Genomic DNA, 14,958 nt, shown 5'->3' on the forward strand with positions numbered 1-14,958 from the left:
TACTATGCTGTCCACCCTATTACAGCTGGGATAGCACCAGCACCCCTATGACCCTGAGCTGGATAAGCGGAAGAGGATGTATGGATGGATATTTAATGACTTAGGTTATCAATCCATACATGCAACCAGGTACAAATCAGGACTTGTATATGTCCTTTGCCCCCTCCTTTGCTATACAATTGGGAGCTTAATCAGATGTTGCAGTTTGTCAGACTTGCAGTCAGAGTCAGACTATTATTTATGAAGCTAGTAAGTTTACCTTCTCAGCTTTGTGTTTAATTATTTCCATTCAGAGTAAATTCAGCTGTTCTGATTAGAGATGGACCGATCTGATATTACGTATCGGTATCGGTCTGATACTGACCTAAATTACTGGATCGGATATCGGCGAGAAATAAAAAATGTAATCGATCCATTAAATATCAAAAAAGCACCTCACAAAACTTGCGACACGGTGTAACTCGGCTCATAACCGTAGCACGTCAGAGCAGTATGCATCACGTGTGTGTATTTGTAGCCTCAAACCAGCATTTCAACTCCGAGGAAGTTATCCCAGAGAGAAGTAAAGCAAGTGTGTAAGTTCATCTCTGAATGTTTGTAAAGCATACCCACGTTAATCTTAACAACCGATATATGGAGCAACTGCCTCTCTCTCCCTCCCTCCCCTGCTGCTACTTCAATCATGAAACTGATTAATGATCAGCTGATCGGCTTTTCTGTCGTGAGTCAATCTTTCTTATTTGTTTTTGGCCCACTTTGCACCAGAAAGAGGAAACCAGCGGCTGAACAACAGCAGCACGTTTAACCTTGATAAGCTGTTGTTAGAATTTATTTAATATTACTTTCTACACCAGGATCCTTTTCTACGTAGCTGACGGCTGGTAACTGTGCAGGGGCGGATCTAGCAAAGTTTAGCCAGGGGGGCCGATAGGGCATGAACAGGGAAAAGGGGCACAAAGACATACTTTTCTTTCTTATTCTCATTTAAAATATCTAGCTTTTAATAAATAATTATCTGAATCTTACACCCAAAGTTTTAATCTGATGTGAAATGCATAGAAGTCCATTACTGTATATAGTAACTGTTAAGTCTAATATACCCTAGTAAGCTATAGTACTTTTTCCTTTGGGAAGGTACCATCTGTGAATTCTGCAATTCTGTAGAAGAAAGATGCTGAATCTATTTAATTATCCTTGAAAAATAATTTATTTCTGTGCATTTTTTTTTCACCCTGCATCAAATTAAAGTTGATTACATCGATTAAGCATCATCAGGTGGAGGGTGGGGGGTTCCCTATTTTTTTTTGCTGGGAGTTTGCAACCCTATTAGTTGGGTTGCTTAATATTTCTGCTAAGTACTCTTTAAAATACCACAATAGGAAGGATGGAGTAGGTTTAAGTTTATTAGATTGATCAGTGTTGCTGAACTATGAAATGTTTTGGGCGCAGTGTATTTTTTGCATACAGGTATAACAGAATAGCTTTAGTGTTGTTGTTTATTTAAACTTGAGTATGAACTTATACAAAATGCAGCAAGATATTAAAACCAGTTTTATTGATTAAAAAATACACTATATCGGATTCATATCGGTATCGGCAGATATCCAAATTTATGATATCGGTATCGGTATTGGACATAAAAAAGTGGTATCATGCCATCTCTAGTTCTGATACTTTGTTACTACTGTCAGTGCAAGAGTAGCAACATTGTAACAGCGAAGAGTGTAAAAGCATTGCTTCACATACTATATTTCAGTTAGTGAGTGTATGTTATTGTGTAGAGCTAATGTTTACCAGAGAGTGTTATCTGTAGTAATTACTGCTGTAATATCTACACCTGTTTTTGGAGACAGCCCCATATGTCAACCCTCTGTTAGAGTGCCTCTTGAGTATTCGTTGGTCCACTAGAGGACAGTGTTGAGCCTCAAATGACCAATGTGATCCAATAAAGCTATGATGCTGGAACACGATAAATACAGATGAGACAGCAGGGAGCAAATCAGGATTAGACGGGGCAAGGCAAAGCAAAACTCAATATCAAGCACATGACACTATCAAATTAAAGCATGAACTAAAACAAACACACACATGCAGCAAACAGGAAGGGAGATATGACTGAATGGGAAAACAATGGACACAACTAAATAGGGAAACAAACAACCAGGGCATCATCATCATCATCATCATCACCCTTATTTATAAAGCACTTTAAAACAACCACACAAAGTGCTGTACATTGGAACCGTATAATAAAATTACACAAGATATAAATAAAAGCAACATAAAATAAAAGCAAAATAATTAATTAAATAACTAATTTCATTACAAGAGAAAATTAAGTGTCACTGAGGTTAAAAGCCAAAGAATAAAAGTGGGTTTTAAGACGCGATTTAAAAGTGGACAGTGAAGGGGCCTCTCTAACGTGCAAGGGCAAATTATTCCATAATTTAGGACCCACGATAGAAAAGGCCCTGTCCCCTCTGAGCTTCCTCCTGGATCTCGGTACCTCCAGGAGCAGCTGGTCAGCTGACCTGAGAGACCAACAGGGTGTGTGGGGATGAAGAAGCTCAGAGAGGTAAGGCGGGGCAAGACTGTGAAAGCATTTCACAGAGGGCACAAAGCGACAAGACAGATACAGGGACAAGAGTAGGAAACAAAAAGGGATCATAAAAGAAGGTAACTTGGAATAATAAAATCAAGTTGATGAACTACATTATAAAGAGAAACTACAGAGGATATAATAAGTTCTAAAGGAAACTAAACAAAACTAATATACAAAAAGCCAAACCAAAACACAGAAGATTCTCAAAAACACCAGGAGCATACAGTAGAAGAAAAACTTGAGAATAACTAACAAAGAAAACTATTAATACTAAATCAGAATGAAAACACAACTGGAGCGGAGGTAAAAAGGTAATATTCAAACAACAACAAAGGCTAAAACTTAAAATGCTGGTTACAAAACCCAGGATTATGACAGAAGCAAGTTTTTAATTTTAAGAAATAGGTGTAAGTGGCACATACACATTAAGAAGCTATGCAGCTACAACTAGATTAGACTGGCATCAGAGAGAATAATAGAGGTCACATGAACCAAAGAGAAAGTGAAAGGACATTTATAAATCCAAAGTCATACATGATCTACATCAGTGTGAACAACAACCAAGACATGACAACTTCACAGCACAGTTGGACATTCAGGTATGGTGACATTGTGTTAATAATCCAATGCAGGAAATCCAGTTATTAAATTATTAAATTGACTGGATTGAGTCATCTCACATTTGGTTCCGATGTGTCAAGTTAAAAGAATTTAATTTCTAGAAGAATTTAAAGGGTTTACTATTTTTTAATTTACTGTCTTTTCTGCTTGTTAAATTCACAGATAGTTGATGACAAAAAAACATGGAGAAAATTAAAAAAATCTTTTCGGGTAAGCAGTTTTTTTCATTTCATATTCATTGTTTGTGGTTTTCTTCGTCCTTCTCTTTTGATTTGCCCTATATTGTCATATTTGTGAAGCCTTCAGGGGTTTAACATGTAATATTGACTACACAAATAAAACTGGCTTGACTTGACTGAACAGTTTTGAAATCAGGAAATGCTGCAGACTCGAGTGATCTTGATCTGAATTTGTTATAGATGTTTGCAAAATTATTTTACAACAGAACAGTTACCATAATGTCCTTTGATTTGAAAGTGGCAAACATGTCATTTGACTGGAAAATCCAATATAACTGAACTGAATATATAAAGTGTTGCTAACATGTTTTTACTTTGTCATATTTCAATTGCAGGTAATCGCTTACCACCTTCTTGTAAGATATTTAAAAAATAATACAAAATTATTTAGTCCTGAGGACAAAACTTGAGGCTTTTACACACCGGACATGTAAAATCTGCGCAAATATTTTCTGGTCTAAAAGAATTTTTCGGACTCATCTGTTAGTGCAGCTAATGCAGCTGTTCACACTGACAGTTTGAGCAGCAGAATTCCAGGAAGTGTAAACAAAATTTGTGGACTGGAACTTTGGAGGGATTGGTTACAGGCAGAGCAACTTTACTGAAATACCGAGTAAATGATGGAATTTATGTATTTATTTGTTTTTGCGAACCAACATCGATTTTTGGTCAGATCTTTTTTTCATATCCGAATAAAAAGATCTGACCAACCAGGCCACTGTGTTAGACAACGAGCGCACTCTTAACGCACATGGCACTCCTACTGAACAATCAAACGGAAATAGTCATGTCATACTATCTGTAGACACACAGCTACTTTCTGAAATCATTTTCCTGCCTCGCCTCAAATTGCCCCACTGACATCCTGAACTATGTACAAACACACAGTTTCATTTCCTGGATCCAACCGTTAAATTCTCCCTGCTGCTGTTTTCTTCGTTTCCTACTTTTCTCAGCTCGTCATCGTTTGACGTCGGCTTCATTTTTAGTTTTCACAGCCTGTTTATTGAGGAGGAATTATCCTCAAAAAAGCAACACGTTCAGTGTGTAACAGCCTTAATACATAATGATGCGTAATTAATTTATAACGTTGCCCTTACAGTGTGACTCATACAATTTACATTTTCACTTTACAGTGTTAGAGGTAGAAGAGAGGAGCATACCATGGGGGTGAGTATTAAGAGTGTGGTTCCTTAGAGAGGTGTACTAGAATTAATAAGATTAACCATTTAATTTCACCTGTGTCACAATTTTATATCACAAAATCAATGTCTTTTGACCTGTTTGATCATTGTGGTAACTTATGCTCAATGTTCGTTCAATTTTATTTTAACCTCCTAAAACCCGAACTCTTTTATGGCATGAATTTTTAATTTCTTTCTGCTATTTGGGCTGATTGGGACCTGATGAATGTAAAAACAAAGAATTACCAGATTTTTTTTTACCTGATTTTTGTTTCTAAGAAAAATGAGAGCCACATATAAGGATATTCATTTAAAATTTTGATAGGACAGTAGCAGTATAATGCCCTTGTAGAGGGAAAATTTAGTATTTTGGTCTAAATAACCCAAAATGTGATGTCCACATATGTGGACGCCAGGTCCTAGGAGGTTAAAACCATCTGTGGGTGTCACACTTTTAGTAATTCTGATGTCAGTGTAAGTGATTCTCTGCTATTAAATATTATACATTCAAATTGTTACAGCAGCACAAACTTCTGAGTCACAATGTGGAATTCACATAGTTTCCCATGGTGACACAGAAATGCATATTTGGTTATTTCAGGCTTCTGAAATTGCAGGTAGTAGAAAACAGATGTCAGTCTGTCTCAGTAGTACACCCCTCAAGTGTTTTGTTTGTTTGTTGTGTTATTTTGTGTTTCTTCATAACACTGTTGTGTAAACACACTAAATCCTATTGTAATTTTCTAAATGAACAGTGAAAGAGAGCGAGAACTGCAGCTTGTCAGAGATTACAAGCCTCACAAAGATGTCCAGCATCTCAGAATTATGCTTCATGGACCACCAGGTGCTGGAAAGTCCAGCTTCATCAACTCTGTCGACAGTACTTTAAGAGGCAAAATCGCAACTCGAGCTTTGGCAGATGCAACCTCTGGTGACAGTTTCACCATTGCAGTATGTATGAGGATGTATATATCCTTATCATAGTTGCACACTCATTTCCTTTTTCCGTTTTTCTATGACTACAGGAGCTTACTGCAGTGGTAGCTGCTTTATAAGCATTAAACTATAAACGAGTGAAAAATAGACAGCATAACTAGTGTGTAAATTATTTTGAAAACTGTTAGGATCTTTAGTATCTGGCACTAATATAACCACACCACACTTTTTATTTACAGTACAAGACATTTAAAATTCAGAAAGGAAATCCAGAAACTTTTTACCCTTTTGTCTTCACTGACACCATGGGGCTTGAGAGGGGCGCTGAGAAAGGAATTCATGTAGAAGACATCAAACTTGCCATTAGTGGACATGTCAAAGAAGGTTACACGGTATGATGCCTTCATCCAGATGCTTGTACACAGTCTGTGATACAGAAACTGTATCATGCAAAAAGGTTTAAGTGATTTTGCTTTTTTTTTCCCCAGTTCAAACCCACAGCTCTCTTGCGTGAATCGGATCCTAACTACAACAGTTCTCCTACGTTAGATGACAAAGTCCATGTTCTGGTTGTCATTATTCCAGCCGACACAGTGAGCATAATCAATGATGAAACTTGGAGGAAGCTGAAAGAAGTCAGACTACATGCTCGTGACAAAGGTGAGAGCAGATGTTGCTCTACATGTATGATGTCACGATCTCAAATACTAGAAAAACATGAGATAAAATGCTTGCATTGGTTCCTGTATTGGCAGGGATCCCACAAATAGCTGTTATCACTAAAATTGATGAAGCCTGTCCTGAAGTCAAAAAAGACATAAAGAACACCTACAGGAGCAAGCACTTGAATCAGCTGGTATGTTCCAGGACTTTCATAACTTTCATGAGTTTACACATGAATGTAACATCTGTAATTCAGCTGTACATTTCAGTATATTTGTACAGAAACCTCAGCTATAATGAGTACAAATATTTGAATAAGTAATTTATAATTATGTCACTAGTGCAACAATACAGTTACAGTTTTTTAAATGTAATATTGTTTAAACTTAGATGTACAAAGTGAACGTGGACCTGGGTATTCTACTGAACTGCATCTTCCTCGTGAAGAACTACCACAAAGAAACTGATACGAATAACGATGTGGATTCACTGATACTGAGTGTACTGAAAAAGATCATTGACTATGGAGAGGACCACCTGAATGACGTACAATCCTGACGTGTAATCAATGTGTGAGGGGGATAGAAAATGAAAATGTTCAGTTACTCTTCAAGTGATTATGCTCATGTTTCGTTTGCCATCGTTACAGTCACAGTCACACAAAAAGTGTGTGAAAAGAAACTTATTTTCTTTAGCAAATTAAATCCAAATAAACTTCAAGGAAAATCAGCACATGTACTTTTTGCTATTTACGGTATATTCAAAATGGTAACTGCATGAAGAATGACACATATATGCTTGTAAACTGCTCTCTGCCGTGTAACTCAAATAAATCATTTTAACCCTTGATGTAAGACTCTCCTCTGTGAATCAGTGATTTCTTGTTTCCAGAACTGTAATTTAAGTTGGATAAGTGGTAGAGAATCGATGAACATATATATATAATTACTTAGGTTTTCATCCCATACAAGCATCCAGTTAGATATATAAGTCCAAATCAGTTCTTGTATATGTGCTTAGTCCCCCCCTTGGCTATGCATTTGAGAGCTTAATCAGATGGTACAGATCATCTGGCTTCTAGTCACAGTCGGACTACTATTCATGAAACTAGTAAGTTTTCCTTCTCAGCTTTTTGTTTAATTATTTCCATTTAGAGTAAATTCAGCCATGCTGATACTTTGTTACTACTGTCAGTGTGAGAGTAACAACATTGTAGGAATAAACAGTGTATAAGTATTGCTCGCTGCTGTTTAAAAGTTTGAGAGGAAAGAGTGGATATAAAAACAAACGTCAAAGATGGGCTCAGTCTACGTACACATTTGATATCAGGTCAGCAATTACAGTGTCTGTGTCCTGTTTTAAGATCATATCTGTAAAATAGCTTTTAGCCAACATGAGGAAGTTAAATAAAGTTGTGCCTATGACTTTATTACTGATGCTCATCAGGGAAAGACAAAGTGAGGTGTGTGGCAGGCTTGGTTAGGATCCAAATACTGGACTTGGAGACAGAATAATTAACGAAAGGCAGCAGCTTTATTGTTGGAAAATACATGCTAACACTAACTACATGAACACTAAAAGGAAACAAACATAAAATGAGTTAGAACTAAGAATCTTGCGCTAAACTACGAATGGCTAGGCGAGACATAACATGACGTGGGTATAAAACAAGGCGCTTACACAGCAACTGCGGAAGAAGTGACAACAAACAGGAAGACACAGGGCTTCAGTACACAGAGGGATAACGAGGGAAATGAGGCACAGGAGGAGAGCACAGCTGGGAGTAATCAAACATGATGAGACCAAGGGGAAGCAAAACTCAATACACTGACAGGACACGGACTTTCAAAGTAAAACAGGAAACATGAGACAATTCACAAAGATGCAGACTTGACACTGAGACACAGGCAGAATGAATATGACACATGGAACACAGGGAAGATACAGTGACTTTAACTAAAAGCAGGAACAACAAATATAACATGAACAGAAAATCATCAAGAGAACTCAAAACCATGAATAGCAATAATCAAGGAATATAAATGAAACACAAACACAAACCAATGGGTCGCTGACCCAGTGCCGTGACACAAGGAGACATGAGGGATACTTCCCAGAGTCTGACCTGCATTGATCCAGCTGCTCCGTGTCCGTGGTTACCATGGTTACTGCATAAGGTGGTGTGAATTAAACAACTGGCACTGCAGTAACTTACCGGCGATATAATTGTTTACATTTTCATTACAAAAGAACTGTCTGACTTGGTTACCTCAGGTTAACTTGGATAACTTATACTTTCGGAGTATCACAGATAACGCCCAGGTGATCTCTGAAATCTGGCCTCGTGTGGACTTTCCGAGGACACCATTATACTGAAATAAATAGGCTATTACCAAAATACACGTGCTATATTATAAACTATGATAGAAATCTAGAGGTGCTATTAATGTTGGGGATTTTTCTATGACATATATATACATATATACCATATACTATAATCATATATACTATGCAATCATATATACTCGTATACACAACATACACCTACACCGGAGTGTTTTATATATTGGAATCTCTGTGTTAAGCATTTAACCTACATGTTCAAATCACAAGACCCATATATTTAGGTCAGATATTATCTATAATTATATTAATAAGGTCTGTGCCACTTGTATGAGCACCTGCTGATCCATACTGTTTGAAATGTAGTATTTAGGATCAATAAGTAACCTCTGATCGTGTTATGGCCTGTGGTGACAAGTCCTAACATAGGGTTAAATAAACTTGGCCCTGCTGAGGATGCGCCTGGGGCTCTGTCCATCTTCACTAGTGATGTGTCATGCGCAAATGTGCTTTGCAGTGAATCAGAAGAACTAGCTGTACTGTTTGCTGTTCATATGACACTGTTTAATAAATCCTGTTTTAAGAATTCTACTCCTATTCCAGAGGATCTCTTTGAGTGATTTGATTTTAATAGGTTATCATATTGGTTTCAAAATTTGCAACCCGACATTAACATTTTTAGTTATAAAGGGACACCTTCCTGCCTTTAGTCCTATTCATAAACAATATAATTTGTCTTCTAAATTACTAACACATAGTTGGTACAAAAAACATGAGCTTTGTTTGGAAAAATATAAAATCTGTTTGGGGTAAGCAGATTTGTTTTTATGATGATTTGATTTTATAATGGAAAAGATACCATCATGTACTTTGGATCTGAACATGGAAAGTGGTAACATTTCATTTAACATAAGGAAATAAATTATATATAAAGTAATACTGAATAGGAAAAGGTGTTACTAACATGTTGCTACATTGTCATATTTTAATTGCAGGTACTCCACCTCCCCCTTCACCTCCCTGTAAGAAATTAAAAATATGATACAAAATTGTTTAAATGTTAAGATTAAACCAACACATAATAATGTATAATAAATTTAAATCAATTTCCTTCTGTTGTGATTCACACAATTAACATGTTCACTTTATAGTTTTCGAGGTAAAAGAAATGAACATACCATGGACGTTAGTGTTACAGGCATGTTTCCTTCTTTGTGTTCTAGAACTTTGATGTGACTTACATTATTGACTCATGCTTGCCATTTGATGTCAGTGTCATAGCAGATTATAAAATGTGTAAATCTATCAGTAGAAAGATTTAAACCTCACCAATGTGCAGCTGTCTTGTTGGCAATAAATCACAGTGCTGAGTGTGCACTGAGTGCTAAAGTAAATGTCTGAAATTATGAATTCACAAGATTAATCATTTTCTGCTACCACTTCTCACTTGCCTCTTGCTGTTATACTTATAATTTTATAACTTATAATCTTTATAGATCACCATCACATTTTCCTCTTATGTCTCTGACAATCAGGCCAGTGAGTTATGTGACATGTCAAATGAGCCTTTTACGTAACATCACACACTGAAGCAGAAAGCCTGAGTTATCAATAATAACCACCATCAAGATGCTCATTTTCTTTGACTCTGTTTTCTAGGTATTATCAAGCCGGACTATGTCCGTCTGGCCTGGCAGTACACCCCTCAGGTCTTTTGTTTGTTTTTTGTGTTATTTTGTGTTTGACCTGTTTGATCATTGTGGTAACTTATGTTTAATGTTCATTCACTTCTACTTTAAAACCATCTGTGGGTGTCACACTTTTACTAATTCTGATGTCAGTGTAAGTGATTCTCTGCTATTAAATATTATACATTCAAATTGTTACAGCAGCACAAACTTCTGAGTCACAATGTGGAATTCACATAGTTTCCCATGGTGACACAGAAATGCACATTTGGTTATTTCAGGCTTCTGAAATTGCAGGTAGTAGAAAACAGATGTCAGTCTGTCTCTGTAGTACACCCCTCAAGTGTTTTGTTTGTTTGTTGTGTTATTTTGTGTTTCTTCATAACACTGTTGTGTAAACACACTAAATCCTATTGTAATTTTCTAAATGAACAGTGAAAGAGAGCGAGAACTGCAGCTTGTCAGAGATTACAAGCCTCACAAAGATGTCCAACATCTCAGAATTATGCTTCATGGACCACCAGGTGCTGGAAAGTCCAGCTTCATCAACTCTGTCGACAGTGTTTTAAGAGACAAAATCGCAACTCGAGCTTTGGCAGACACAACCTCTGGTGATAGTTTCACTATTGCAGTATGTATGAGGATGTATATATTCTTGTCATAGTTGCACACTCATTTCCTTTTTCCGTTTTTCTATGACTACAGGAGCTCACTGCAGTGGTAGCTGCTTTATAAGCATTAAACTATAAATGAGTGAAAAATAGTCAGCACAACTAGTGTGTAAATTATTTTGAAAACTGTTAGGATCTTTAGTATCTGGCACTAATATAACCACACCACACTTTTTATTTACAGTACAAGACATTTAAAATTCAGAAAGGAAATCCAGAAACTTTTTACCCTTTTGTCTTCACTGACACCATGGGGCTTGAGAGGGGCGCTGAGAAAGGAATTCATGTAGAAGACATCAAACTTGCCATTAGTGGACATGTCAAAGAAGGTTACACGGTGTCTTCATTCAGATGTTTGTACACAGTCTGTGATACAGACACTGTATCGTGCAAAAAGTTTAACCGATTTTCCTTTTTTCCCCAGTTCAATCCGAAATGTCCCTTGTTTGAAATGGATCCTAACAACATCAGTTCTCCCACTTTAGATGACAAAGTCCACATACTGGTTTTAGTCATTCCAGCCGACACAGTGAGCATAATCAGACAAAGGTGAAAGAAGTTGTTGTTCGAAGAGGATGTATGATGTCACGATTTCAAATACTCGAAAAACACGAGATAAAATGATTGCATTGGTTCCTGTATTGGCAGGGATCCCACAAATAGCTCTCATGACTAAAATTGATGAAGCCTGTCCTGAAGTCAAAAAAGACATAAAGAACGCCTACAAGAGCAAGCACTTGAATCAGCTGGTATGTTCCAGGAAGTAACTTTCATGCATTTGTAGACAGTTTACACATGAATGTAACGTCTGTAATTCAGCTGTACATTTCAGTATATCTGTACAGAAACCTCAGCTGGAATCAGTACAAATAACTCAATAAGTAATTTATGATTATGTCACTAGTGCAACAATACAGTTTCAGTTTTTAAAATGTAATATTGTTTAAACTTAGATGAAAACAATTAACGTGAACCTGGGTTTTCCACTGAACTGCATCTTCCTCGTGAAGAACTACCACACAGAGATTGAGACAGATAACAATGTAGATTCACTGAACCTTTATTGTACTGATTTTATCTTGTTCTTATTTTGTTTATTTATTTTTTTCGCAAATTAAATCCAAAAAAACTTCACAGAAAATCAATACATGTACTTTTTGGTATTTACTGTATGTTCAAAATGTGCCTGTAACCTGCTGTCTGCTTCTAGCTCATATAAATCATTGTAAGACTGTCCTCTGTGAATCAGTGCATTAACACAGTGAATCATAATTTTGGAAAAGAGAAAAGATCAAAAGCTAAAAAGACACACATACACAGATGGAGGGTCAGTGGAGGTGTGATGATTTTGGGGGTGGTGACTGTGATCTGTTGAGTTGATTTCTTGTTTCCCGAGCTGTAATTAAATCTGTTTATTTAAAATAATGAAGACTGACCAGACTGTGTGGCAGTAATGATATTTCAGCAGATCTCCCATCTTTCTAACATTCACAACAAATAATCAGAATGCATACAGCATGCTTTTAAGTCACATTTATTTCATAAAGCCATCCTTAATGACACTTGTTAGCTCCGCAATTACCTGGTGACCTGTCCAGGGTGTATCCTGCCTTCCATCCTATGACAGCTGGGATAGGCTCCTGTTGCCCTGTGACCCTGAGTTGGAAAAGCAGAAGAGGATGGATAGATTGCGCTTAACATGTAAAATGAAACTACAATATTGAATTGCTAAAAAGCCCTCCTGTCAGCCCATGCATTATCTGCATGGGCTGAGCATGATCACCACAGGGACCATTAGGAATGTAAGCATCAACCAATCAGAGTATTTTGCCCCCTCCTTGCCTTGGCAGTTGAGAACTTAATCAGATGCTGCAGCTTGTCTGGCTTTCAGTTAGAGTCGGACTATTATTCATGAAACTAGTAACTTTACCTTCTCAGCTTTGTGTTTAAATTCAGCCACGCTATCAGTTGGGCATCTTTCTTGGCCTTCAGACAGTATTTCTGATTGCTAAAGTACCAAACAGGACAGAAAAAAAAAATATGTCACATAATTTTTACCTTTGCAGACACATCAGCGTCCAACAATTGAATGAATATGATTAACAAAAAAAAACAATATTATGATCTGCCTAGTTTATCTTAGTGTAAAAGTTGACACATTTTTCTGTAGTGTAAAAGATTAGCTGTCATTCTGTGGAGGTTTGTGTTCTGTGATCTGACTGGCTGCTGCTGAAAATCTTAAGCCTCCCTGTTTCCTCAGGATGTGGTTGCCCGATGAAATTGAGCTGCACTGTGATGGCTGTGTCACAGACGAAGGCGGCTGTGGTTTCTGCCTCAAAGCCTGCTGGGAAAGGACGCATGTCAGTGTGTGGGGGGTGAGCGGGGCAATTTCACTTGTTACAACAAATATTACAGTTTTTCTCGATTGCTAAAACACATTTCTTGAAACTACGCCTCATATCCGCACAACAGTAAACACAAATCCATAACATCTCACTCAATTCCCCAAACATCCTATTTCCAGGTCAAAATGAAGCTCTACACCCAAAACTATTCACTCCTGCTGAAAAACCGAACTTTGCCCTCAGACATCAAACACAAGCCCTCAAAAACACACACACTACAACAGAGTTTTGCACACTGGTACAATTAATTCAAAACAATAGTTCCAAAACAATTAGGTTGCTTATGGTTCTCCCTTCAAAACCCTTGTCACATGATAAACACAAAGAGCGCAACCAATGTATGTACAGTGGCACATTGTCATTCATGTACTATACAGTACAACACACACCAGAAACATTATCCCACCACAGCATCTTGTCTTTGGTCTGGGTCAGGCCAGAGAATCTCATCCACATCACAGGCTATATTGGCCCCAGCCAGGCAGCGGGGTAAAATCCTCTTGCATGCCTGATCCACCCCTGGCATGCATCTACTGATATGTCTAGGCAGGCCTCTTCCATGGCCTGAAGGAGGTGAACACGGACATAAGGTTCTCGGTCATACACTTTCCACCGCCATGCCGAAAATAACTCCTCTATCGGGTTTAGAAAGGGGAGTATGCAGGCAGAAAGATATTAGAAAACCTTGGGTTATTGGTAAACCAGTCACGAACCAGAGCAGCGCGATGGAAGCTGACGTTATCCCACACAACAACGTAGTGAGGCTGCTCTGGCTGTGCTGGTTCCCTGTAGTCCAGCTGGAACATATGTTGTCTTAAACCATCAAGAAAAGCAAGGAGAAGCATAGTGTTATAGGGTCCTAGTACGGCATGGCGGTGGAGTACCCTCGTTGGCTGATGGCTGCGCACATAGTGACATTCCCCCACGCTGACCAGGGACATTTACAATAGCCCGATGGCCAATTATGTTCCTCCCCTTTTCCTTCTTTTGGTCAGGTTAAAACCTGCCTCATCCACAAAGATCATTTCATGGGGAACAGGCCGTCCTTCAATCTCAAAGATTCTCTGCAAAACACATAACACAGTAGAGTCAATCGGTACCCTGAACCAAAGTTCAAGAGTGCTGAAATGGCAGCATAAACTGCCATGCTGTGATGGTACACAATACCTTATACAGTATCAAAACTCATACCTGAACATATTCCACACGTTGGTTTTTCACTCTGTCAGAGTTTCGTTCGAAAGGGACTCGGTATGCCTGTTTCATCCGGAATTGATTCTTTCGGAGGATGCGGTCAATTGTGGAGAGGCTGATGGCATTTATGCCTCGAAAAAGATGATCATCCTCAATCACTCTCCTTTGAATCTCTTGCAGGCGGATTACATTATTTGCAATTACCATGTTTACAAGTTCCTCTCTTGCTCCTCCGACAAAAGCCTTAACCTGCCTCCACCAGGTGGTCGTCTCTGTGTCCTACAAAAATAGAAGCACTCATTACTGTAACTGTCACACATTCATTTTACAGGAAAATAATGGAAACATACTGAAACTCAAGACACATAAATTCAGTAACTTAAACGTTACTGTACAAAGCAGTCTTACTGCA

The 14,958-nt window shown here is 37.8% G+C and overlaps 2 protein-coding genes across 3 annotated transcripts in view; both read left to right on the forward strand.

The window, feature by feature from the left end:
* Positions 1 to 3,059: 3,059 nt before the first annotated feature.
* On the forward strand, positions 3,060 to 7,094 carry LOC120436224 (interferon-induced protein 44-like). Of its 2 annotated transcripts, XM_039606818.1 has the most exons (9): positions 3,060 to 3,201; positions 3,386 to 3,433; positions 3,798 to 3,818; positions 4,599 to 4,632; positions 5,402 to 5,597; positions 5,822 to 5,974; positions 6,071 to 6,242; positions 6,338 to 6,438; positions 6,636 to 7,094. In XM_039606818.1, exons 2-9 carry the CDS (start codon positions 3,406 to 3,408, stop codon positions 6,801 to 6,803), a joined length of 873 nt encoding a protein of 290 aa, XP_039462752.1. In that variant the 5' UTR covers positions 3,060 to 3,201; positions 3,386 to 3,405; the 3' UTR covers positions 6,804 to 7,094. The 2 variants fall into 2 exon arrangements, with proteins under 2 accessions (XP_039462752.1, XP_039462753.1); XM_039606819.1 differs by lacking the exons at positions 3,060 to 3,201; positions 3,386 to 3,433; positions 3,798 to 3,818 and adding an exon at positions 3,884 to 4,505.
* Positions 7,095 to 11,031: 3,937 nt separating this feature from the next.
* Positions 11,032 to 14,958, forward strand: part of LOC116319185 (interferon-induced protein 44-like) — a 49,935-nt gene continuing 46,008 nt past the window's right edge. Inside the window, exon 1 of the mRNA XM_039606820.1 lies at positions 11,032 to 11,284. Within this exon, the coding sequence (XP_039462754.1) occupies positions 11,198 to 11,284 (87 nt within the window). The 5' untranslated portion in view covers positions 11,032 to 11,197. The remainder of the gene's footprint in view (positions 11,285 to 14,958) is intronic.

Source organism: Oreochromis aureus, linkage group 23 (genome assembly GCF_013358895.1).
Source record: "Oreochromis aureus strain Israel breed Guangdong linkage group 23, ZZ_aureus, whole genome shotgun sequence".
Lineage (NCBI taxonomy): Eukaryota > Metazoa > Chordata > Actinopteri > Cichliformes > Cichlidae > Oreochromis > Oreochromis aureus.

Excerpts from the sequence above, each read along its gene's own strand:
- LOC120436224 (XM_039606818.1), top strand. The coding sequence starts at position 3,406 with ATGGAGAAAATTAAAAAAATCTTTTCGG. Across the intron at positions 5,598-5,821 it reads GTGACAGTTTCACCATTGCA|TACAAGACATTTAAAATTCA; the intron begins GTATGTATGAGG and ends TTTTATTTACAG. Across the intron at positions 6,439-6,635 it reads GCAAGCACTTGAATCAGCTG|ATGTACAAAGTGAACGTGGA; the intron begins GTATGTTCCAGG and ends GTTTAAACTTAG.